The 23,727-nt window shown below is 34.4% G+C and overlaps 3 protein-coding genes and 1 pseudogene across 6 annotated transcripts in view; all 4 read left to right on the top strand.

The window, feature by feature from the left end:
- Positions 1–336: 336 nt before the first annotated feature.
- Positions 337–4,291, top strand: LOC102602225 (G-type lectin S-receptor-like serine/threonine-protein kinase CES101; annotated as a pseudogene).
- Positions 4,292–11,148: 6,857 nt separating this feature from the next.
- On the top strand, positions 11,149–14,386 carry LOC102602559 (uncharacterized). Its single transcript, XM_006341654.2, has 6 exons — positions 11,149–11,435; positions 11,530–11,662; positions 12,238–12,341; positions 12,773–12,917; positions 13,028–13,168; positions 13,361–14,386. Exons 1-6 carry the CDS (start codon positions 11,395–11,397, stop codon positions 14,225–14,227), a joined length of 1,431 nt encoding a protein of 476 aa, XP_006341716.1. The 5' UTR covers positions 11,149–11,394; the 3' UTR covers positions 14,228–14,386.
- Positions 14,387–14,589: 203 nt separating this feature from the next.
- On the top strand, positions 14,590–21,281 carry LOC102588965 (methyltransferase-like protein 22). 4 transcript variants are annotated; one of them, XM_015306245.1, is made up of 10 exons: positions 14,590–14,800; positions 15,904–16,014; positions 16,989–17,062; positions 17,362–17,464; positions 18,520–18,570; positions 19,388–19,538; positions 19,680–19,818; positions 19,999–20,104; positions 20,197–20,362; positions 20,461–21,281. In XM_015306245.1, exons 1-9 carry the CDS (start codon positions 14,668–14,670, stop codon positions 20,355–20,357), a joined length of 1,029 nt encoding a protein of 342 aa, XP_015161731.1. In that variant the 5' UTR covers positions 14,590–14,667; the 3' UTR covers positions 20,358–20,362; positions 20,461–21,281. The 4 variants fall into 4 exon arrangements, with proteins under 4 accessions (XP_015161731.1, XP_015161730.1, XP_015161732.1 ...); XM_015306244.1 differs by lacking the exon at positions 20,461–21,281 and having other exon boundaries at positions 20,197–20,420; XM_015306246.1 differs by lacking the exon at positions 20,461–21,281 and having other exon boundaries at positions 20,200–20,420.
- Positions 21,282–21,497: 216 nt separating this feature from the next.
- The window catches only part of LOC102589286 (uncharacterized), an 8,466-nt gene continuing 6,236 nt past the window's right edge, over positions 21,498–23,727 (top strand). The window contains exons 1-2 of the mRNA XM_006341617.2: positions 21,498–22,760; positions 23,004–23,179. Of these exons, the coding sequence (XP_006341679.1) occupies positions 21,683–22,760; positions 23,004–23,179 (1,254 nt within the window). The 5' untranslated portion in view covers positions 21,498–21,682. The remainder of the gene's footprint in view (positions 22,761–23,003; positions 23,180–23,727) is intronic.

Below are 23,727 nucleotides of genomic sequence, written 5' to 3' on the forward strand. Positions count from 1 at the left end.
TATATGAGGACTGTAAAGTTGGGCTGAAAAATAACTTGAGAGAGACTTTCTTTTCTTTAACAAGAGGGTAAGAGCCCAAGCTGATAGTTTTGACCTGAAAAATATCCCCAAGTGCGATCTGGAGAGGGTAGAGTATATGCAGATTTTACCCTACGTCATAGAGATGGAGAAGATGTTTCCGATAGATCCTTCTCTTGTATGTAAAACTAAATCATAAAAAGTGGTATATTTGGAGTAATCCAAAACAGCAGAATGACCCAGTCAACTGTTAAAAATTCTTAGTAATCAATAATACAAGAAGTTTCCACTTAAAAGAGGGTGACAGGTTTGAAATTTAAAGCAAATAGAAAAAAACCTGGTCAACAAAAGAAATCAAAGCCAACAGCATGCTTGTCTCTGTTTTGGTCATTCTATTTTGACTGTAAACATTCATGTGTGGATTAGAGAGCTTCTCTCATATGGCTACCTACAGAATTCTGATTGCTTTCATCCTCGTGTTATCCTGTCACTTTTTGCGTGCAGATTTCAACTCAATATTGAAGGGAGAAAGTTTAGCTGATTACCAACAGCTGGTCTCAGCAAATGGCTTCTTCAAAATGCAATTTTTCAGTCCAGGCAAGTCAAGGAACCGCTACTTGGGTATATTTTCCACTCGGCCTAGTCTTGATTTGTACTCTGATGTTAATGGAGGAGGAGATGAAAAGGCTTTGTGGATAGCTAACAGAGACGATCCGATAACCGATACATCTGGAAGTCTTATGATAGCTCCTGATGGCAGATTAATAATTTCTCATAAAGAAGGTAATGTTACTTTGTTCAGTGCTACACCAACAACAGCCACTAACTTAACTGCTATACTACTCGATAATGGGAATTTTGTGCTGAGGGAACTGAATACCAATAGCTCTGTAAATCGAACGCTATGGCAAAGCTTTGATTATCCAACTGATACACTACTGCCTGGAATGAAGCTTGGGATTAACTTGCGAACGGGGCATAAATGGTCATTGACTTCATGGGTAAATGATCAAGCACCTGCTTCAGGGTCTTTTACCTTTGGTCTTGACCCTAATGGTACAAATCAGCTGATGATCTTGTGAATGGGCAAGGTCTATTGGAAGAGTGGCCCGTGGCCTACTGGCCATCTCGCTCTTAAATATGTCTCAAATGAGGATGAGAAATACTTTATGTATACTGTTGAATTTGAATATCAAAGATACTCTGTGAGTCCATTTGGAATAATTCAGGATACTTTTAAAGGAAATGCAGTGTTTGGTAATTGTAGTAATGAGACTCCCCATGCTGGCTGCGTAAAGCAGGTATTGCCCCAGTGCAGGGCAGCTAAAAAGTACTGGTTTGAGCTTAGACAAGTTTACATGTTTGGAGACAGCGTTAAATTTGATGAGAACTATACCTTGAGCCTCTCAGATTGCAAGGCCAAGTGTGTGAATGATTGCTCGTGTGTTGCCTATGCCTCAGTCGATAGTGACACCGGAATTGGCTGTCAAATTTGGGGGAATGACACGAGTTTTGTGACAGCACAAAACAGTCTAGCCAGAGATGTTTTCTTTCTTACAAGAAAAGGTAATTCTTGAGTACAAAGTTATTCAATAGAGTGAAAGATCAAAAGACATGTTAATAATGTTGCATCTCATATTATGATTACTTTATCCAGCTCAAGATAAATTGTTTTGTGAGGGCATCACACTAATGTCACCAATCTGCATTACTCTCATTTGCATGTCATTCCAAAAATTACTAGTACTAGAACAAGAAATTTTCTCCGATCGCAATGCTGCAGGATTTGAGTTAATAAGAGTGTCATCTTCATTTCAAAAATACACTCGAGCAAATGAACAACCATACCTTACAGAATCTTGTTTTGGAGGCTATTAAATTATTATTTTTTGGTATTTCTAGAGTACCGACAATTATGATAGCATCATAGTGTATTCCCAAGGTAAATATGTGGAATTTTGGTCATAAACACTGACTTACAATTTTGACAGATAGGAAGCGGAAATGGTGGATATGGTTGACAATAGCAGTGTCCCTAATGGTATTTGCGTTTATTTGCTCCTTATTCTGTCTGATACGAAGAAAACTCAGAGCAAGAGGTGAGCAAAACATCAGCTCTAGCATTAGTCTAAGGTGACACTTATTTGTCTTTGAAATCTTCAATTTTGCATTTGTCACCTAGGCAAAGTCAGACAAATGGAGAAAATTTTATACGAGCTTGAAGATCCTAAGACCATTTCTGGCCAGTACAATACTAACAAGACTGCTAGACTAAGGAAGAAGTTCAGGCATGATAGACACATATTCAGCCTAGAGACTATGAATATGGCCACAAACAATTTCTCGTCTTCTAATAAGTTGGGACAGGGCGGTTATGGACCTGTTTATAAGGTAAAAGTTTAGAAGCTTTTTGTCTTAAGCTGATTTTTAGATTTGCAAGTAGCAAAAATTTCAGGGGATGTTGCTCGACGGACAAGAGATAGCCATCAAGAGACTTTCAAGAAGTTCAGGGCAAGGATTGGTTGAGTTTCAAAACGAAATTGTGCTGATTGCTAAACTCCAGCACACTAATCTTGTTAGGCTTTTAGGATGTTGCATTGAAGGGGAAGAGAAGATATTAGTTTATGAATACATGATGAACAAAAGCTTAGACTTCTTCCTATTTGGTATGGATTTCCAATTTCATGCCTAAATTGCTTAATTAATCATATTTGATAACTAATACCCCTTCCCATTTTGATTGAATAGATCCTAGCAGAAAAGATTCACTAAAATGGAATACGCGTTTGAACATTATTGAAGGAGTTGCTCAGGGACTACTTTATCTCCATAAGTATTCGAGGTTGAGGGTGATTCATAGAGATCTAAAAGCCAGCAATGTCTTGCTTGATGACAATATGAACCCCAAAATCTCAGATTTTGGTTTGGCCAGGATATTTGGAATGCAAGAATTTGAAGCAAACACGGAGCGAATTGTTGGTACCTAGTAAGTCCTTAATAGATATAATTATCTAACAATGGTGATTCACTGTGTCCTTTTTATTATGTGCTAAGTTGCTACCTTTTCAGTGGTTATATGTCTCCAGAATATGCCATGAATGGCATTGTGTCCATGAAGACAGATGTATTCAGTTTTGGAGTTCTAGTACTCGAGATTGAGTGGCAAAAGAAACAACAGCTGCTATCATTTAGAACGCCCACTAAACCTCATCGGATATGTAAGTTCCTCTCGTAAAATATCAATATAGCATGATCAAGAGGCGGATGGAGTGTTTATTCAATGAGTTCAACTAAACCCAATACTTTAGAAACGAAACATAAATATACAACATCAACATACCCATTGGAATCCCACAAGCCACAAGTTGGGTCTGGGAGGGCGGTGTGCACACAGACTTACCTACCTAGTAAAGGCTAGGCTGTTTTCAATAGACCCTCGACTCAAGACACGAAACATTGATATACATGTGAAAATCACTTGAATTATAAAATTCTGAAGTATAATGAGTCTAGTTCTAAAAACTTTAAAGTTCAACCTGTCAACTTTACATTGTTTTGGATCCACCCTGGCATGATCACTTAGTTGAACAAGGAAATTTCAAACTTGATATGCTCAATTTGTCTCAGGCATGGGAATTGTGGAAAGCAGGCAGCGTCCTTGAAGAACTAACAGATCCTGTATTGACAAATGAATCAACACCAACGAATGAAGTGATGAGATGCATTCATGTAGGATTACTCTGTGTTCAAGTCAATCCTATGGACAGGCCATCCATGTCAAATGTGGTTCTGATGCTCACAAATGATAGCCTACAACTATCCGTCCCCAAGCAACCAGCATTTTTCATTGAGACAGCTATGACTGAGACTGAAACTCGCGAAGAAGTTGGACATTGTTCCACAAATGGGCTATCAATTTCAGATATGGTAGCGAGATGACTTTCATCATTGCACCCCTCAAAATTGTAAAAAATGGTAATATGCAATCTCCCTTGTGATACAAAATAAAAACCACTGCTTGTCTCCTTCATCCAGATTTTACTTTTTCTAGCGTCGATATTAAGTATGAGTTGTTGACAAAATAAAGTGAGTAAGCTTGTTAGAGCCTTTCAAGATTATACTGTGTCTAAACAATTTTTATACATTTGTTTTGAATGCAAATGAGGATTCAGAGTATCAATTGTAACTGAAATCAGAACTCATAAATGTAGTAATTGTTACTAGTTTTGCAAAGATGATTAGTATCTGTACATTAGAAAATCAAATGGATGTTTCCCACGTTCCTTTGTTGCTTGTCCAAATTATACTGCGTAAAAATAGTTAGACGCATGCAAATGAACCTCCTACACACTTTCTTGGTTGTATGAGACTTGCCTAGTGCAATTGCGGGCTGCTACTACACTGGAGCAAATTTACCTCACATGCATCCAAAGAATAGTGTCTACGGACTCTATTGTCAATATTCAATAAGAGTATTAATTATGATGACAAGAACAACACTCTGCTCAACTCTTCAAGTTGAAGTTGGTTATACTCAACGAGTTAAAATTAATCCAAATGTGAACATACAAAATCAAATTTAGTAATCGGACTTTATGTAAATTCGGAAAAACTTAATCTAATAATTCAAGAAAAATACATTAAGTTTCACAATTTCTTTTTTCCAAAAAAAAAATAAAGGAGGAAGAGAGAAATTGGGTCCACAAATATACACATCTTGAAGGATATTTGGGTCCACAAATACACTTGTTCAAAATTTAACAAGCCTCGTAAAACTTGATAAACTTTTGTTCATTCTCGCAAATGCCCTATTTTTGGGATGGTGTTTAGCTTTTGCTCCTTAAAATTATGGTCTTTAATTTTTGCTTTTCAGCACTTTTAAGTAATGAATATGTGATCGAAAATATCCCTTCAAAATAACAAACAACTTTTTGCACAACATAAATTGATATTTCGTATTATAATTTTTTTTGCAAGTTATGCCATACAAATGACAAACAAATAATATTTTATTGCAGCATAACAAGTTATGTCCTATGCCAAACACCAAAATAAATAATATTTTTTACAAGCTTAAATTTATATGTTTGTATCATAGTATTCCACGTACACATTATGCCATAAATTTAAAAGACATAACAAAATATGACACATCATATATAATATATTTTCAAAAATAACTAGTAAACGTTATTTAATTTCTCTGACATTTAGAAGTACTCAGCATTGCAAAACGTTTAAAATACAGCCACAACTAATTTGAGCGCCAGAAACTAGCTCTTTTTGTCAACACATTTTGCTTTATTTTTTTCATAGTAACCCATACATGAGATAAACAAGTAAACTTGTCAAAAAAATATATTCTTGCAAAAGGTAATTATCTTAAATTCTTAATGAGTTTTAGGCAGCTCATCAAGTTGTTGTACGTGGACATCCACAATCGACAAAAAGAGTGACCAAAATCACTTGGAAATGCTTAATTTCACAGCTTTAGCTAATAATTGATGGGACAATAATGTTACGTTACTAGTCATTTTGTTGTGAATGTACCATCTTCTTTGTGTTAATTAATTTGTTTCTTACAGAGAACTCCATCAGGTAAACAAATTATGTCGCCAAATCCACCAATAATCCTTATGCATTATTGCCTTTGACTTGGTTATAATAGTAATTAAAATAAAAGTCGGTGTACTTTTATTTGTCTCCAAATAAATCCAGATGAATTAAATTGGTTTAACCTCTCCATTAGTGTCCATTGGCCCACTGTCATATTGAGTAATAGGAGAAACAACAAATTTAACTAATATTATTTGTTTAATTAAGTATTACTAGTAATTGGGTTTTTGAAATTCACTGGACTAATTCAGATCAACGTTAGACAGATCCAGTAAGCAGTAACACACTCTTTTCCAACAAGATGGATATTTTATAGATTATTTTGTACATTTTGTAATAATTATTAGGATTTCAACTAATCGAGATTCAGTGGGGGAAGACTGAAGCCATATATATTTGGAGATTTAAAACGCGTTATGAATTATGATAATACGACCATAACTCTTTAACAAAACCTCTGTTTGATCAAACCAGTTCCTTATCCTAAGCTAAAAAGTAATCATTATTTCCTTGGGTGGATTAGTTTAATTATTTGATTAAAACAAATATTATATATTTTAATTTTCTTTTTGTGCTTAAAGCTAATGGCTACCAGTCATAATTCTATACTGGGAAGCTAGAATCATCACTTTTAACACGCACTAGAAAGAGTTAGCGTTGAAGGAATAAATAATTAGTTACTTTTCCTTTTTCTATCTATTTTATGGAATTTTGGGGTAGAAAGTGAATTTCTTAAATGAGTATGGTGGAGAATTTAGGTAGATCTTAATGTATGATTAGCATCAACTAGAAAAATTCTACTACTTTATTACCATATATTTAAGATTGGGAAAAAAGAATATTAAGTATATATTCATTTAGGGAGAACATGACCATACTTTTGTATTTAAATTTACTTTTCTCCTTATGATTAATGGTTGTCAATATTAATAATTATAATAATTCCATCATGCTAAGATAGAATAGAATCATCACTTTAGCAATACAAGGAACGGTTGGCGTTTAAGTAATACTAATAGATTGGACTAATTAAGGAGATTCTCTAATCCATGCTTATAATATTTATGAATAGTTCGTTTGGCGAAGCATCTAGAAAAATAGAAAACTAACTTTTTTTACTTTTTATTAATAAAAAAATATTGATGTATTTGGTCAAATTATTAGGAAAAATAAGTAATTTTTAGTAGTTACGGAGACTGAATAAAATAGTTTATCTTCAAAAGTATTTTTCGAACCTTATAAACACAAATTGTTGTTCTAATGCTGGAGAAAATGTTTTTCAAATTAATTACCAAACACAATCTACTACTCTCAAAATATTTTTTCGAAAAAACAATTTACATAAACATTTTTTCAAATCTTAAAAGTTTAACTAAACAAGCTATAAATTGAGGCAAGGATCTAGCCTTTTATCAGTGAATACATCTGAACTCACTAGTTTTTATCCAAATTTTGTATAATATATAATTATGAATTTAATTATTATTATTATTATTATTATTATGTATCATTTAAAATATTTTAATTCTCAATTCGTTGCCGTCAATATATCTTCATTAGCATTTATAAATGAACAAACAATGCACATGGATATCTACTAACCACAGAACACTTTAAAACAAGTGATCATGCGTGTATAATATAGGGAAGGCTGGATATAAATTTTTAATTTTTTTTATCATTTGACTAATATAATTGACCATAAAACCTCTGTCCATCAACAATGAATATTTTGCTTTATGCTTCTTATAATCAAACAAACGAATATGGGGCTTGTTTGAAATTGTATCACTTCTCTAATATTTATAATACTACTATGATTCTCGGTGGAAAATTTCAGTAAGAAAATAGTGAATATTTAATAATGCGTGTCTAAGATTTATAATTTCGCATATGATGACACAAAACATAACCAAACAAACATTTCAAGTGACTTTCTCTTTTTATCATTTAATTTAGGTATAAGAGTCTGAAAAACATCTCAATTTTGGTCGAATTTGCTGTTGTGATACTAAACTTTCATGAAAACCTATTACCTCCCTAGACTATTTAATACCATATTTTTTACGCCTGAACTATTTAATAGTGTATTTTAAAGGTATCTATGTGCTCACGTAGACACATTACTATTTATAATTTTGCATTCAACTTTGGTCGAATTTGTTGTTGCGATACTAAATTTTCATGAGGACCTATTACCTCCCTAGACTATTTAATACCATATTTTTTACGCCTGAACTATTTAATAGTGTATTTTAAAGGTATCTATGTGCTCACGTAGACACATTTACTATTTATAATTTTTGCATTATTTTTTATTTCCATGTGGACAAATATATATGTTTAAAATACGGTATTAAATAGTCTAGGGAGGGTAATAGGTCCTCATGAAAGTTTCGTATCGCAACAACAAATTCGACCAAAGTTGAGATATTTTTCAGACCCTTATCCCTTCAATTTATGCTATGAAACATTTAAATTTTATTTTCCAAGTTCTTTGGATATATTAAATAAGATCACAAGAATATCATCACTCTGAAAATCAATTTATCGTAAAAAAAAAAAAAAGAGTATGGACAACAATTTCTATTTGTCCCTTTTTAAAAAAAATATGAAGAAAAGGGTCACACTTTTTGTAAAGTTGAAGGAAATCTAACACGGGAAACAACTGTATTTAGGTACAGCTCAGTTAATTAATCACATACAGCTGTGACCAATATTCTGCACCTTTCTATTTGGCTCAATCATAAATAGTTAGTCACTAAGTTAAGGAAGGTTATCACACGTGGTGATGAGATGATTGAAATTCTTTCACTCTTAATCAAGAAATTTAAATTTTCTTTGAAAATGAAACAAATCTTATTAAAAACAATTATTTCAAAATATATAAATTTAAATTTAGTTCGATTCTATTCGATATCAGATGGATTTAAAAAAAAAAGAAAAAGGAATGCCTTTTGGCAGCGGCGCTTGGTTGCTTACGAGTTACGAAACAAGGCAGTGGGCCACTTGGACATCGCAGTTGGGAATAACTGAATTACCTCATATTCTGCGTTTAATTTCTTGCCGATCTTGATTCCTTTTGTTTGTTATATTTTCTACGTGCCCTCACAAATCCAAAAAATGAAATCAAAATATAAATTCGATCAATAATATTTTTGGTCTCTTAATTATTGGTAAATTTTATTTGTAGTTCATGTGATATCTACCTAAACATACTAAACCTTTAAGTAATTATTGGTATGCTATATTTGTACTGTTATTTCATATTTCAGTCTAAATATAACATATATATTCTTACCTGAAAGACCAAAATATATATTTTAATTCAGGTTAAATATGTTGAATTATATATATGTCAAAAAATATAAGTTTATTATACTTTTAAAATTTCATAATTAGTATTCAATGACATATCAATATCTAACTTCTCGCACATATATTAATCTTTCTATGGTTTAAAGACAAATATTGCGGATTCAATCACCTATCAAATAACTTGTCCAAAAAGATGCAAGCATCAAGATTTAAAGTATGGATGTAAATTGCAAAAACAAAGTATTATACTCCTATAATTGAAGTATTTGACTCAAACTATAACTTAGAACTGAATATTCTAGTAAATCAACTATTACACTCCTTCCATAACTAAACAACTAGCTATTCTAATTTTTTTTTATAACAATGGTGCACTTAATTGAATTATTTATACAAAGGAATAGGAATAAATTTTAACTTTATACATTTTTTGCTTTTATAACGTACTCATATTTTAGTAATTAAAAATTCTGCCATTACAAACCGTGAGCAAACACTCAAAACAACTCAACATAAAGGTATTTTTTTGGAGAAAAAAATTGCAGGACTAGTATAGTAGTAAAGCTTAGGAGTTAAGCTAGAAAACGGTGGGGACAATAAAGACCATTTTCTTCCACAAATTTGTATTTTGTACCTTAAAACAAGGAACACCTCTATTTTCTCCTAAAAACAATAGATAAATCTTTTTTTACCACTAAATTAGAATCTCTACATCTACGCCTATTATGACCCTTTCTTTCTCTAATTCCTTCCTCAATAGACATCCTTTTTTTTTTTTTTTTTATAAATATTCCTCAATAGACATCTACTGTAGTTTTGGGGTATATGTAGTTTTTAGATCTACCCCAAAACTACATATATTTATTTAAACAGTGAAATCAGAAATTTTATTTATAATATTTAAATTTAATACGTATTTATCTTATATGTATAATTTATTTTTTTCGATAAAATTGTATTCAACCGATCAATCTTGAATTATTGTAATTATCTCGATTAATTTATTTCTTGATATTTCAAATATAAATTTAACACCGTTTATTAATTATTTTGACCATTAACTTCACCAACATTAATTGAATTGTTATTACACCAACAACAAAAAAGAACCGTAAATATTTGCCAGCATTAGGTGATTACACTAAATCGTGTAAATTTACCTATAATTAAGTAATGTAATGTGGTGACAATACATGAAAACTAACCTAGAATGACTGTAATTTGTAGCTACCCTCAATTCATTTATTCCTCGATATTCTAAATGATCAATTTAACGTCATTTTATTAATTATTTTGACGGACAACTTCACCAACATTAATTGAACTGTTACTATAACAATAAAAAAATCATTAATATTTATACTCATTAGGTGATTACACTAAATCGTGTAAATTTATTATAACTAAATAATATAATGTGGTGACATTCTTGAAAATTAACATGCTTAGACATAAAAAGTTTTATGTACAAACACATACCATACTTTTTATTGACTTGATATAAAATATAATACAATCCGTCAATTGTTTATAAAAGTGAAATTAGAAATTTTATTTAAATATTTAAATTAAATTCATATTTAATTCATTTATATAATTTATTTTTTTCGATAAAATTGTATTCAACAGATCAACCTTGAATGATTGTACCTACCCTCAATTCATTTATTCCTCGATATTCTAAATAAAAAACTTAACGCCGTTTACTAATTACTTTGACCAACAACTTCACCAACATTAATTGAACCGCTATTGAAACAATAAATATTTACTCGCATTAGATGATTTCACTAAATCGCGTAAATTCACTTTAATTAAATAATGTAATCTGATGACAATGTTAAAAAGTTTATGTACAAACACATATTATACTACTTTTTATTGACTTGTTAATAAATATCTAATACAACCCGCTAATTTAGAGTAATAATTAAGGTGAAAATAAAAAAGGTGGATCATTCGATTCCTCCAGTATATATTTAAGAACCCGCCAATTTCGTATTCTATACGCGCATGTTACGCCACAACGTTGCCCCACTCCTCATTATTTACCGTTATCAGACCCGATTATTACTGACAGTAAAATCCGACGGGGCACCTAAGGATTCGCAATCAGCACCCAGCTGCTACATTTACTTATATATAAACTCTTTCTTATTTTTTTCCTCCATAAATATAGTTCTTGTGTATGTTTATATTTAAGGCCTCAATCTTAGCAAGATAAATTTTATTCTTTTTTTCAAAATTTTCGGATAAGCAGGAACTTGTATTAGACTTAGACACCTCCATAAAGGTTTCTTTTCCCTTTTATCAAAACAAAGCAGCAGCTTCTTTTCTTTTACCTTTTTTCGAAGTTGATTCTTATCGTGAATTCAGTTGCATTTTTTTCATCTTGTATAAATTGGTGATCCCTTTCGTTTGGGGAACTTTAAGAAATTCAAGATGTTAGACGCATGGCTGAAAAGCAAATTCTATGCTAAAAGGTAATTACCATGATTCTGCAAGGAGGCTCTGTTTTTTTTTTCTGGGTTGGATTTTGAATTTGTTGGTAATTTTTTTTTGTTTTATGTGGTACAGCAAATCAACAATAAAGCTCACAAAGACTCGAATCGAGATGGTTAAAAGGAAGAGGAATGCAATGTTGAAGTATTTGAAGAATGATATAGCCGACCTCCTTAAAACTGGATTGGATGTTAACGCCTATAGCAGGGTAAGTTTTTCTTTCCCTTTCTTTAAGTTCTGAGATTTGAACCTTGAAATTTGAAGTATCTTGGTATAAGAAATCTGCCTCTAGCCTCTCGTAAGGTCTTTGTACAGTCTAGCCTTCCGAAACTCTGTTTTGTGGAATTTCACAGGGATGTTGTTGTTGTTGTGATCAGCATCTTATCTTATTTTGATGTAATGGATTTTTCTCTCATCAAATATAATGAAGATCTCCGTCCAGAAAATACTAAACAACAACAACAACATACACATTGTAATCCCACAAGTAGCCTAAGCTGATCTTATCGAACCTATGTTGGGTAGATAGGCTGTTTCCCATACACGCTCGGCGTCTTACTGCATTTCACTTGGCATCTATAAATGAAATTGAGTACCTGTTCAGGGGTTTAATATGACTGCTAACATGGATTTTGGAAGGAAAATTTGTTGTATAGGATGAACCGGTGATTGCCTTGAAGTTGGCAGAGTTAAATTTGTTTCATGTAATCGCGAGTCTAGAAATTTAAGTGTCTAGTAATTATTGAATTTCTTCTAATTTGTGATCTTTGTTGTTTGCTACAGGCTGAAGGCCTCCTGGTTGAGATGAATCTCTCTCGGTGTTATGATTTCTTGGAGCAGTATTGTGAACACATCTTAAATTATCTATCTGTGATGTATAAACAGAGGTATGTTTTTTTTAAAAATAATTATTTATATCTTGCTTTTTTCTGCGTTATTTTGTGTACTCAAATTCATGTTAGTTGCTGCTTATCTTCTGGCAGTTTGTTTAGTCGATATTGTGTTTACATTAGTTGGCTTGTCAAGATTGTTTAATTAAGTCCATTAGGTGCAGTTGTTTGAACATTGCCCGGTTCTTCAAAAATGTTGTTTGGTGCATGTCAGATCCTCAAATCTTGTGCATTTTGGATGATCTGACACTAGTCCGGTGATATTTTTAGAGAGTTTGAGCAATATAACATTCTATTAGCATTTCATTCATGTATGTTATAATTGCGAGATGAGAGGAAGCATTACAAATAGCTTCCTTCAGATATTTTGAGCTAAATATGGTGATCAAACAAGTATTTCTCAATTTCTGCGTAAAATTTACTTATAGGGAATGTCCTGAGGAGTGCAGAGAAGCTGTGGCGTCTTTGATCTTTGCAGCAGCAAGATTTGCGGATGTGCCAGAATTACGCGAACTAAGAAGTGTATTTACTGAGAGATATGGAAATTTCCTAGAATGTCATGTCAATAAAGAGGTAGTCACTCATGTTTTCTCCATCAGATAATATTTGTGTATGAAATTTACAAATGCAACTTCACTTTTTCTATCGCGATCTGGAAAATAAACTCTTTCTTTTCTATACAGTTTCTCCAGAACTTAAAGTCAGTGCCACCTACAATGGAGATGAAGATTCAGTTGATGAAAGATATAGCATCAGAATCTGGTATAGAATGGAATTCAAAGGCTTTGGAGCAGAAGCTATACAATCCACTAGTGTCGGAACAAGTAAGCCTTCAATAGAACCTCATAGTATCCTCATTTTTGCATCTAAGCCAACTCGAAATTTGAATTGCTAAAACTAAGTTTGATATATAAAGAATTGAAAGTTGTTTCAATTTTTTACATTTTGTTATCCTTTCTGATTAGAGTTTCACGTTTAATCAGGCTTCATCTGGATCTTCTTTGATTCTTTTGCAGGACTGGACCAAGAGTCAGAATGATCAGAAGTACAATCTGCACGGTAAGATGGAAGAATCACCTCAGAAGAAAGATTCTGAAGTTGCTAAGTTTGATCATGAGAACGCGAGGCAACTGTCCAAGGATAAATTGGAGCATAATTCATCTTACGGCAGAAAGGTAGTCCCTGATGATGAACATAGTTCGTCAAGGAGAAGGAGGGAGAGAAGTAACAGAAGGAGAAGAGATAGCCTTAGTAGAAAAACTGACGATTTGCCTCCAGTCAAAGATATTGAAGTGATCCAAAGGCAACAAAATAAACCAGAGATTGAGATTGCTCCTGAAGAAGAATCTGATGACAAGAAGCCATTGCATTATAGGTCAATTCTCCCTCCTTATATCAAACCGAGTTTAACAAAAAACACTTCAGATACCGTCTCTCCTACTAGCTCCACTGGAGAAGAAAATTGCAAGGATGATGCAGCTGAAAAAGCCAAGGACAAGCCAAGATCAGCTAGGACGAGACATGGCACAAAAGTCACAACTGGTGACGATAAGGAACCTCAGGATGAAGAGGAAAAACTGATCGACAGGCTATTGATATACCTAAGCAGGAAAAAGTACCAAAATTCAGTTAACGCACCAAAAGAAGCTGCAGTTGACAGTCCTAGTAAAGTGTCAAGGAGGAGAAGTATGGGGAACAGGACGCTATCCCTTCCAGCAGAAAGGGAACAAACAAGTCCAAGGGATCAAAGAAGAGGGCACGCTCGAACAAATTCATTTCAACCTGATATGTTGGGTTCAAATAGACATGTCCATCCTAAGCTACCAGACTACGATGACTTTGTGGCTCGACTAGCGTCTCTCAGAGAACAATCAAGAGAATAAGGAGAATATTTAATTAGATGAACTCATATACCTTCATATTACATTTCGTAGTTCATTTGTCATCATATTCTTCGTTTACATGTTAAGATTGTTGCTTGTAAGCAGTATATAAATAGCCCATCTCATGCTATTGTAAATAAACTAGCTAAATAAAGTTTTTTTTAATGTGTACCGTCCTTCCGTAGAATTCTCTGATTATTTACATCCATTAGTTCAAGTATCAAACTCGAGGCACTTGTAATTTTATTACGAGAGATATTCACCTTTACACATAAAAAGTCGGAAAAAAGTCATTCTTGTAGTCAAAATCGAAAAGGGTTATATTTTAATTTTGTAATGAAGTACTTAAATTAAAATACATAGAAGTCAAATCATCTATAGCCAAAATAACGTTTGGAAAACCCCCAAGTTGGTGCGTCGTTAACAACAACTTTGATTCGATGGAGCGCGAAGACGGTATTCAACAGCCATTGTCGTCGGAGCAAGTGATGAGTGAAGTTCACCTCGGCTGCCCTCCTAACCACTCCGGTCCCCATCTCTCCCATTTTACCATCTCGCTACCGCCTCGCTACGGTAAGCAGAATTTCCCCATTTTCTTCTTCAATTAGCTCCGAGTTGAACATGAGCCTCCGACGAACAATTCATAGCAGCAAAATGTCTACTACTGTATTATTTTTTTCATGATAATTGCTCGAATGAAACACATCCTCAGTGAACAGTCAACAGTAATGTTCGTAATTGTGTCAAATTACTAAGTTTCATTTTGATTGGAACTCTTATTTCCAATTTTTAGCTCCATGAATAGTCAACAGTAATGTCTAACTTGTTGGGTTCTGAAGGGTGATTAGGGCGTCATGCGGAAGCTTGTAATTTGCAAATCATATGGTTGATAAATCAGATAAGAAAAACTTATACTAAAAATCAAAATATTATTATATCAAAACTAATATAAAGAAAAACATTGAAACTTTAGAGAGAATAAATCTCCCCATAAACAAGACTCTTAAACGACTACATTGTGGATGTTATTGTTATTGTGTTAGAAGAAACAAACCTATATTTATAGAGTCCTAAAACCTTTCCTACTAGAAAAGGAGTCCTAAAACCTTTTCTTATTAGAAAAAGAGTCCTAAAAGGAGAGAATAAACCAAATATAAAAGAATATTATATTTTCCTTTCAAGAAAAATAAAAACATTTATGGTAATGTTTTGTCTTTTCTTTAAGGAAAAATAAATCTTAAATTATGGTAAGAAAATCAGGGCAAAACCCTAACATAACTTACTTGGAGAATTTTGAAATTCCTTTGTTTCTACTTGTTCTTTACACTTTTCTTCTTTATTTTCTTTTGATTATGTAATATTAAACTGGTGATTTTAAATGATAATAGTAAGCATCACGGATGTCATATGTAATTTGCAAATTAGAGTGACTATTGAACTGAGTGGATTGTTTGATCTGAACAATTAGTAACAGGGGATGAAATTAACTCGTGTGCTGGCTTCTTATAGGAAATGGAGAGCTGGAAGCACTATTAATTTTGTTGTTAGAGTAGCCTAAAAATCTGAAGCGATTGCAGAAGCTTGTTGGAGTGTATGTACATACTAGGAATACTGTGTTAAGGATCTTGATAGTATAAGAACTTTTAAAAGAAATTGTATTTTTTTTTACTTTGTAGAAAATTCCATTTTGAGAGGAAATACTGATGCAGTTGAGGATATGTCAATTTCTGCATCTACCATGTTTGACTTGGATGAAGATGGTGATCTTATTCTAACACGACGCAAAAGTAAGTTATCTTCACCTAAAAAGGAAGGCTTTTATCAAGAACTCTCTTTTGTAAGTGTAACTTTTGTCCACCATATATTAAAAGTTACACAATGCACCTGTCTTTTCAGCACCTTCATTTGGTTTTGTACTTTTAAGCCATTGTCGTATTTCATCTTAATATCTATTTACTAGTTGTTTTTTAATGTCAACCAGTGTTTGTTTATGAGCTTTTCATCTCGGTGCATACTCTTTCATGTTATTTCATCTGCTTTTGTAATCTAACGGTATTACTGGTTAATGATTAAAATGGTGGAGGTATTCCAATGGAACTGTACGAAACATGAAAATTTGTAGTTAATGTGAACTTAAGCTGATTTAGCCTACAAGTAAATGATTTCTGGCTTTGATTTCTGCGATCGGTTTGAAAATCATTGAGTTTGTGAACCTTTGATCTATGTTGATCATAATAGAAGCGTCTGAAGTACATCTCAAGTGAACAGACATAAGCTCTCTCTTTTCCCTCCTTATAAGTAGAGCGAACAAGACCATCATGAAAAAGTACTCCCTTCATCACATTTTGTTTTAACTGTTTAGTTTAGTCCATATTGAAAAGAATGGCAATGTATTCCATGATTACTTTAATATCACAAACTAACTAATACCAATAGGCAGCAGCACATGTTTTCTTCTCCTTGATTTCCTCAGTATTCAACCATGCTCGGTGAATTCAGGAGAAAGAGTTGAGAGAAGGCACAAAATTTTCCTAGACGAGAAGTGCCTTTTTCTCTTAGTGGTTTTATAATAAAATTGGGGATATTTATTGAATTTCCTAAATTACCTTCAGATGAATGCTCTTAAGAAAAAATCACATCTACATGGCTTGAATAGTAACATGGAGTCACTTATTATGTATCCAAGCTTCTTATCACTCCTTCCACCAACATTTCATATCAAATGCCATATACGTAATACATCGTTTCCTTCTACTTGCAGAACCACCTAGCCATCATCTTGTCTTAACCATCCAGCATAATATCACTTCATCGATTCCTAGAGTTGGTTTGCAGGTAATCAAAAAAATTCAGAGTTCGTTGGTCCTTATGTCTTGTCTTCATCTACCATTTCTCCCTTCAGCTTCTCCCCCCATATTTAAAAGAAGTATGTTATGAGTCTATGACATTTTCCATATGCTTTTGCTCCTCAATTTGTACGAGGAAATACAATATCTGAAAACTGTGTGAGCGCATCTTCTCTTTTCCGTAAGTGTAAAATGTCCCGAATGTCAGTGATCACTATTATCCTCATTATGCTATCTCAAGTTGAGTGCTTTATGTGCTATTCATTTAGTTGTTTTTTTCCTATTCAGGTTTGGAGAGCAGAACTAGTGCTTACTGATTTTGTGTTGCATCTTATGTCTACATCATCTGATTTTGATAAAGTTGTTGCATTGGAGCTTGGGGCTGGTACAGGTAAGTTTCATCACCTTTAATTTGTTTTGTTCTGTTTATAGTATCAGCATTGCTACCTCTACTCATTGCAAACGTCCCCATTTTACAGAGTAGTGATGCCAAGATCAGTACTTGCCTGACAAAATTTTCCTAAAACCATAATAAGCAATTTAACAATTAATATGGAAAAGACAAATAAATTGTTAATATTGCTTTTCAAAAACTCTAGGACAAAAAAGAAACTCAAATTTTCTGGTCATATTTTTTTTCCTAAACCTTTTTTCTTGAATTATTTTGATGACGAAGAGTGCTGTTTCAACTTGATACTTGAGGACAATCGTTCCAGCCTTCTATTCTTCTCCACTCTAATACCTAGCTTGATGCAACAACCTGGTTTCGAACATGTGGTGTGCAGTGTGCACATTACTATGCCTGGCATGTTGTACTCTCTGCCATTGAACCAAAGCCTTGGATTTTGGGGTTCCTTTTTTTCCAAAAATACAACAACTACTATAATGCCTCAATTCTCAGCTAGTTGAGGTGGGCTATATGTATCTCACTCTCCATTCCGCTTCCTGTGGACCCATTTCATTTCTTACCTTGTTTGTGTTTTTAATTAATGGACACCTAATCATATAGTATGTACTCCCGTTCATCAAACAGTTATCAATAAATTCATGCTTAAATTTCTCCTTATAATACAGTATGATATACCATGTGGGTCTTGATAAGAAAAGGATATGTGGGTTCAGCTGCAGGACCCTGGTGTTAAATCCCAGAGCCTATCAGGTACCTCTTATTGCAAACCATATTGGGATCAATAAATGGTATCTTATTGGGTCCAGAAACATCGGGATCGGCTGGGTATCCTTTTGGATTTAGAGTCATTTTTATTTGGTGATACCTGCCCTGCTGCCATCGCTACCACTGAATAACTGAAATTGTATTCTTAAGGTTTTCATTTGCTTGTAGCTACATCAAAAAATTTCGGACTGATCTCAAGTATCTAGATTTATTCAAATTTAAAGAATTAGTATCTGCTGTATGACAAGATATTCTTTCAATGTTTTTATCAGGGTTAGTTGGTATTTTGCTTGCCCGTGTTGCTAAAACTGTCTTCATAACAGGTATACAGCATTGAAATGCTGAAGTTCTATTCTATTTTTTTCATCTGATAACAATTTATCAATGTGCTATGGTCTGTAGTGTCATGCACATCATGTTTTCTCAAGTTACTCTGTAGATTCTTTTTTTTTCATACATCTTTTCAATGGCTTCAGAAGCTTTTCTAAGCATTAATGTCTTTTTCAAGCATATTACTTGGATTCCCATATATAATCACTTGGGAGATCGGTAACTTCTTTTTTTTTATCCTACATTTTTTGTGTGACTATGCATTTTACTTTTTTATCATCGGTAACTTTTTTTTTAATCTTAATTTCACATATTCAAAAGTTTGCAGTGGTCACCATCATTGTTATGGTTTCTCATCCTTGTCACTCTGAGGCTGCGGTTACGTCTAGTTGTATGTTGCCGACCTTGGTGATGAAGAACTTAGCGACAGTGGAGGGTGAATCTTAATGCTGCTTTTAGGCGGCTGCTTATTATTTTATCTTTTTGTGCAAGTAAATAAGTGAGACTTAGTAATTGGCACTTCCCATGCAATACATGTAGGTGGCGAGAGCTCCAGGCATAGAAATGTTATTTGGTTAGTGTAGGTCCTTTAATTTAAGGCCATCTGCTATCAGAACTTCATTTAGCATATTTTGGAATTTACACCAGTCACCATCAATTTTATCGTTGTCTTCTTTTTTCTGTTGCAATTGCTATGAACTGTCTATCCTTAAGTTAGAGCACTATGAACTGTCTATCCTTAAGTTAGAGCACTAAGGATGGCATGCTTTTGTCACATTTTCTGTTTAATCCCCAAGTTGTATGTGTCAGACCATGGAGACGAAGTACTTGAGAACTGTGAGAAAAATGTGGATCTTAATGCTGAAATATTCCATGGGAAGGCTTCTGTTCATGTACGTGAACTTGATTGGAAAGATTCATGGCCCCCTCAAGAGGAGAATACTTCACCATCTAAAGGAAGGTAATTGATTTGTCTGCACTATAAGAGACAGCTAGAGTTGATAACTACCTTTTGGCTTTTGCTAACATTTTTGGGTGGTTCTAGCAATGATAAGTATTACTAGAATATAAGCACTAAAGCAGATCAGCCAAATTTGTCCAGGTACAGCTGGACCCAATCAGAAATTGAAGAACTCAAGAAAGCTTCTTTGCTTCTGGCTGCTGATGTCATTTACAGTGATGATCTGACTGATGCATTCTTCAGCATCTTGAAGAAATTAATGTTAGACAACCCGGAGAAGGTACCATGAATGAATCAGGAGTACTCTGCACTTTTTTTGGGTGATGGTGGTGTCGGGACCAACTTGCACGTACCTCTAGTCATCCAAAACCTTTTAAACATTATGTTGTTGGCACCTTCAAGAGTGGAAGATCATAAAAGCATATTGGCTGACTGATTGTGTTGTTGGCCTTTACTTCAGGTGCTATACTTGGCTATGGAAAAGCGTTACAACTTTTCCCTTGATGATCTTGATGTTGTTGCAAATGGATATTCACACTTCCGTAGTTACCTGATCACTGAACAAGGTCAGCACGAAGCTGCAAACGGATAAAAAGTTCTTTTCACTTATTATTGGTAATTCATCACTAATGTATGTTTATGATATGTTACTATGCAGCAGATGATGCAGGATGTAAGCAGCTCGATAGTGCATCCGAGCCCTTCTTTGTTGGTGAACAGATCGATTTGAGATACATTCCATGTTATGTGCGGAATTACAATAGAGGGAATGACGTTGAACTTTGGAAAATTAAGTTAAATCATAAAGCACTCTCCTGAATTGCGTAAACACCTCTTATTGATTACATTCATCTTCAGTTGCAATGAACTTGAAATTCATATGCACGCTCTATTAGCATCACCTGTCAATTTTGTAAAACAGATTGGTATACCGGCAAGTGGTTTGTTCATGTGGAGAAAGGGAAAAAAGCACCAAGCAAGCAATTTGCAGGTATAATAAGAATAGTAGTGGTTTCAGAAATATGACTTCTCGACTTTTCCATAGTATTTTATTATAAAATTTAGATGTTCGAAGACGCGTCACATGCAATATTAGAATCTTTGAATGGTGCTGTTTTTAATTGAGAACCAACTTTATACTTTTGATGTGCAAAAGCTAGCAAAAAGTTATCCAATCCTCACCTTTCCTTTCTGTTGTTGTCTTTACTCACTAAGGGAAGTTTTGTCCTTTTTATTTGTAAGCAGATTTTCGAGCCAATTTGTATATATCTCGACTATTGTATAAGGCATTAGTTATGTACTTGCCACCGGCACAAGTGCCGAATTAAAATAATCGCCAATTGATTAAGGTGTCCCTTGAGTCACTAAAAGGAAAGTTAAGTCCAAATTTTCAACTATATACTAATAAACAAAACAACTGCATGCAAATACTGGAATTGCTTCTTTAAATAATTGCACTATTATATATTTATATTCCTACCTAAACTTGTATTGAAAGCTTCTGCTCAACCCCTCCAACACTAGAAAAAGTAATTAAAAGGAAAAGAGAAGTAAAAGTAGAAAACATGTATTGTTCTAATACATGTTTATGATAAAGTGTTGCTCCTATATTTGTTGAACAACTGGAACCCAAGACTCATAAATCTTAACTGCCCTCTTGCCTTTTGTAGTGAGTGACTGAGTTCTAGGTCCCATTTTCCCTACGTAACAATTAAACATATCAGACCCAAAAAAAAACTCATTTCGAAAAAATTGATACGTATCTATAAGAAGTCATATAAAATACTATATAGAAGCGAGCTTATTTTGGGTTACCAAACAAATCACCGATACGTAAACGGGGAAGTCGCTGTTGAGGATTAAGTAGACGGCGCCGTTAAACGTGAAATTTTCATTTTTTTTCTTTTGTAGTTTTTGCTTAATGGATTCGCCTTTTCTTTAGAAACAAAAAGCAAAAGAGTATTCTCTCTCTGTGTACAGAATTTCCATGTCTATTACTCTTTTTTTCAATTTCTGCCCAATTCTTCAGAGTTGATCCGATCTAAATTCTCTCCACTTCAGGTATCATCTTCTTAGTGAAATCTCTTCTTCTGTAAATTCTTGCATATATATGGAGTGTTAGTGTTGTTTGCTTCTTCTGTACAATGGGGTGTACGCAATCGAAGATCGAGAATGAAGAAACTGTTACTCGATGCAAAGAGCGAAAGCACTTCATGAAAGAGGCTGTATCTGCCCGCAACGCCTTTGCTGCAGCTCACTCTGCTTATACTATGTCCCTTAAGAACACTGGTGCTGCCCTCAGCGATTACGCTCACGGTGAGGTTCAATTTCCCTCTACTGCTGCCGTTGCCGCCGCCTCCTCCTCTTCTTCTCCCCTCCCCGGTGGTACTCCTCCCCTCTCTTCCGCCCCGATAGACATGCCTCCTCCACCTCCCCTACCGCCCTTTTCCAACACCTCTTTCCCAACTTCTCCTCTACAGCGTGCGGCCACCATGCCCGAAATCTCTATCCCCACGCCCGACCCGAAACGATCCGATATGATTATCGAGGAGGAGAACGAAGATGATATGGAGACTGAAAGCACGCATAGTTTAAGGCATCGTAGTAGTAAAAGCAGCGGCGGCGGCGGCGGAATTGGGGGCAGAGGTTCAGCATCTCATCGACAGGGAATCGAGGATGAAGAATTGCCGACGCCTCCTTCTCCACCTCGGACACTGCCGCAGAATAATCGAACGCCGCCTCCCCCACCACCTCCAGATAACAAAGAGATGGCCTCCATGTCATGGGATTTTTTCTTTCCTTCAATGGAAAATGTTCCAGGGCCAACTCTACAAGAGGTAGACGAGGGTAGGATGGAAAGAGAGGAACTTGAGCGGAGGATGATGGAGGAAAGGGCCAAGAGGACTGAAAACAATCGCCGTGCTGATGAAAGTGAAAGAGCAAGGAAAAATGAGATGCCAGAGGAGGCAGAGGTGATGGAAACAGTAGAGGAGCCTCCGTCACAGCCACCTCCTCCGCCTCAGGCTGCTACGAAGGTTGTGAAAAGAGTGAAAAATGTTGTTCCAGTAGAGAGTAAAAAGAAAGGAGGCCAGTTTAACCTTCTTCAGATATTCTCTGAGCTGGATGATTGTTTCCTTAAGGCGTCCCAGAGTGCTCACGAAGTATCTAAGATGCTTGAGGCAAATAGATTGCATTATCACTCAAATTTTGCGGATAATAGAGGTACATTCAAGATCTCTCTAAGAAATATTCAATTTAATTAGTAGTTTCTTTTTATGCAGGATTGGCTTCATTGTTACTCAAATGTTCCCAAAGTTGCAAGCCTTGATCAAGTTGTGGTTAATTTATGGGCTATTTTTTAGTGTGATTTTAAACACAAAATTTGATGTTTTACTTTCTCAATGATTGTCAATACACAACTGGGTTGTTGTTGTTGCTTAAATCTCTGTAATATTTGCTTCTTAGGACACATTGATCATTCTGCAAGGGTCATGCGCGTCATAACATGGAATAGGTCCTTCAGAGGTTTGCCAAATGCCGATGATGAGTTGGATGACTTTGATTCAGAAGAACATGAAACTCATGCAACTGTGTTAGACAAGATGCTTGCCTGGGAGAAAAAACTGTATGATGAAGTGAAGGTGTGTTTATTTATCACTTCCTGGTTTGCAATGTCTGAATACATTGGATCCTCGTTTTTTCCCTCCCAGCTCCAGGTGGCTTCATCTATGAGATTTTAGGAGTATTTTTCTGAATGTTTCATGTTGGAGTCTATACACACTTGTAAAGCACCTCAAGATGATAATTTAACTAAAAAGACCTCTGACTCAAGAACATTGTCAACATTTCAAAGAATTTGAAACTTCTTATTATGTGTCACATCAATATTGGGGTATATGAGTTACACCATGGTGTTGATAAGTGCTAAATGAAGCATCTGTGTAGCATGGAGTTCCTGCTAAACTAAGGTATCCTAATAGAAGATCTGAAGAAGCAGCTCCACTCAAATATATTCTTAGCTGTTATATTGAGGTTGAACATGCCCGGTCAGCTTGATGCTTTGGCCTCTGGTAATGATACCCAATATAAAGCACATAGAGTTATTTCCAAAAGCTGCTATCCTGTTTTTGGTTGATACTGTATAGAGTGCTTTATATCTGGGTATCCAAGAACACAGAGTTTATGTTGT

This window comes from Solanum tuberosum, unplaced genomic scaffold, assembly GCF_000226075.1.
Source record: "Solanum tuberosum cultivar DM 1-3 516 R44 unplaced genomic scaffold, SolTub_3.0 scf00026, whole genome shotgun sequence".
NCBI classification, from domain to species: Eukaryota; Viridiplantae; Streptophyta; class Magnoliopsida; order Solanales; family Solanaceae; genus Solanum; species Solanum tuberosum.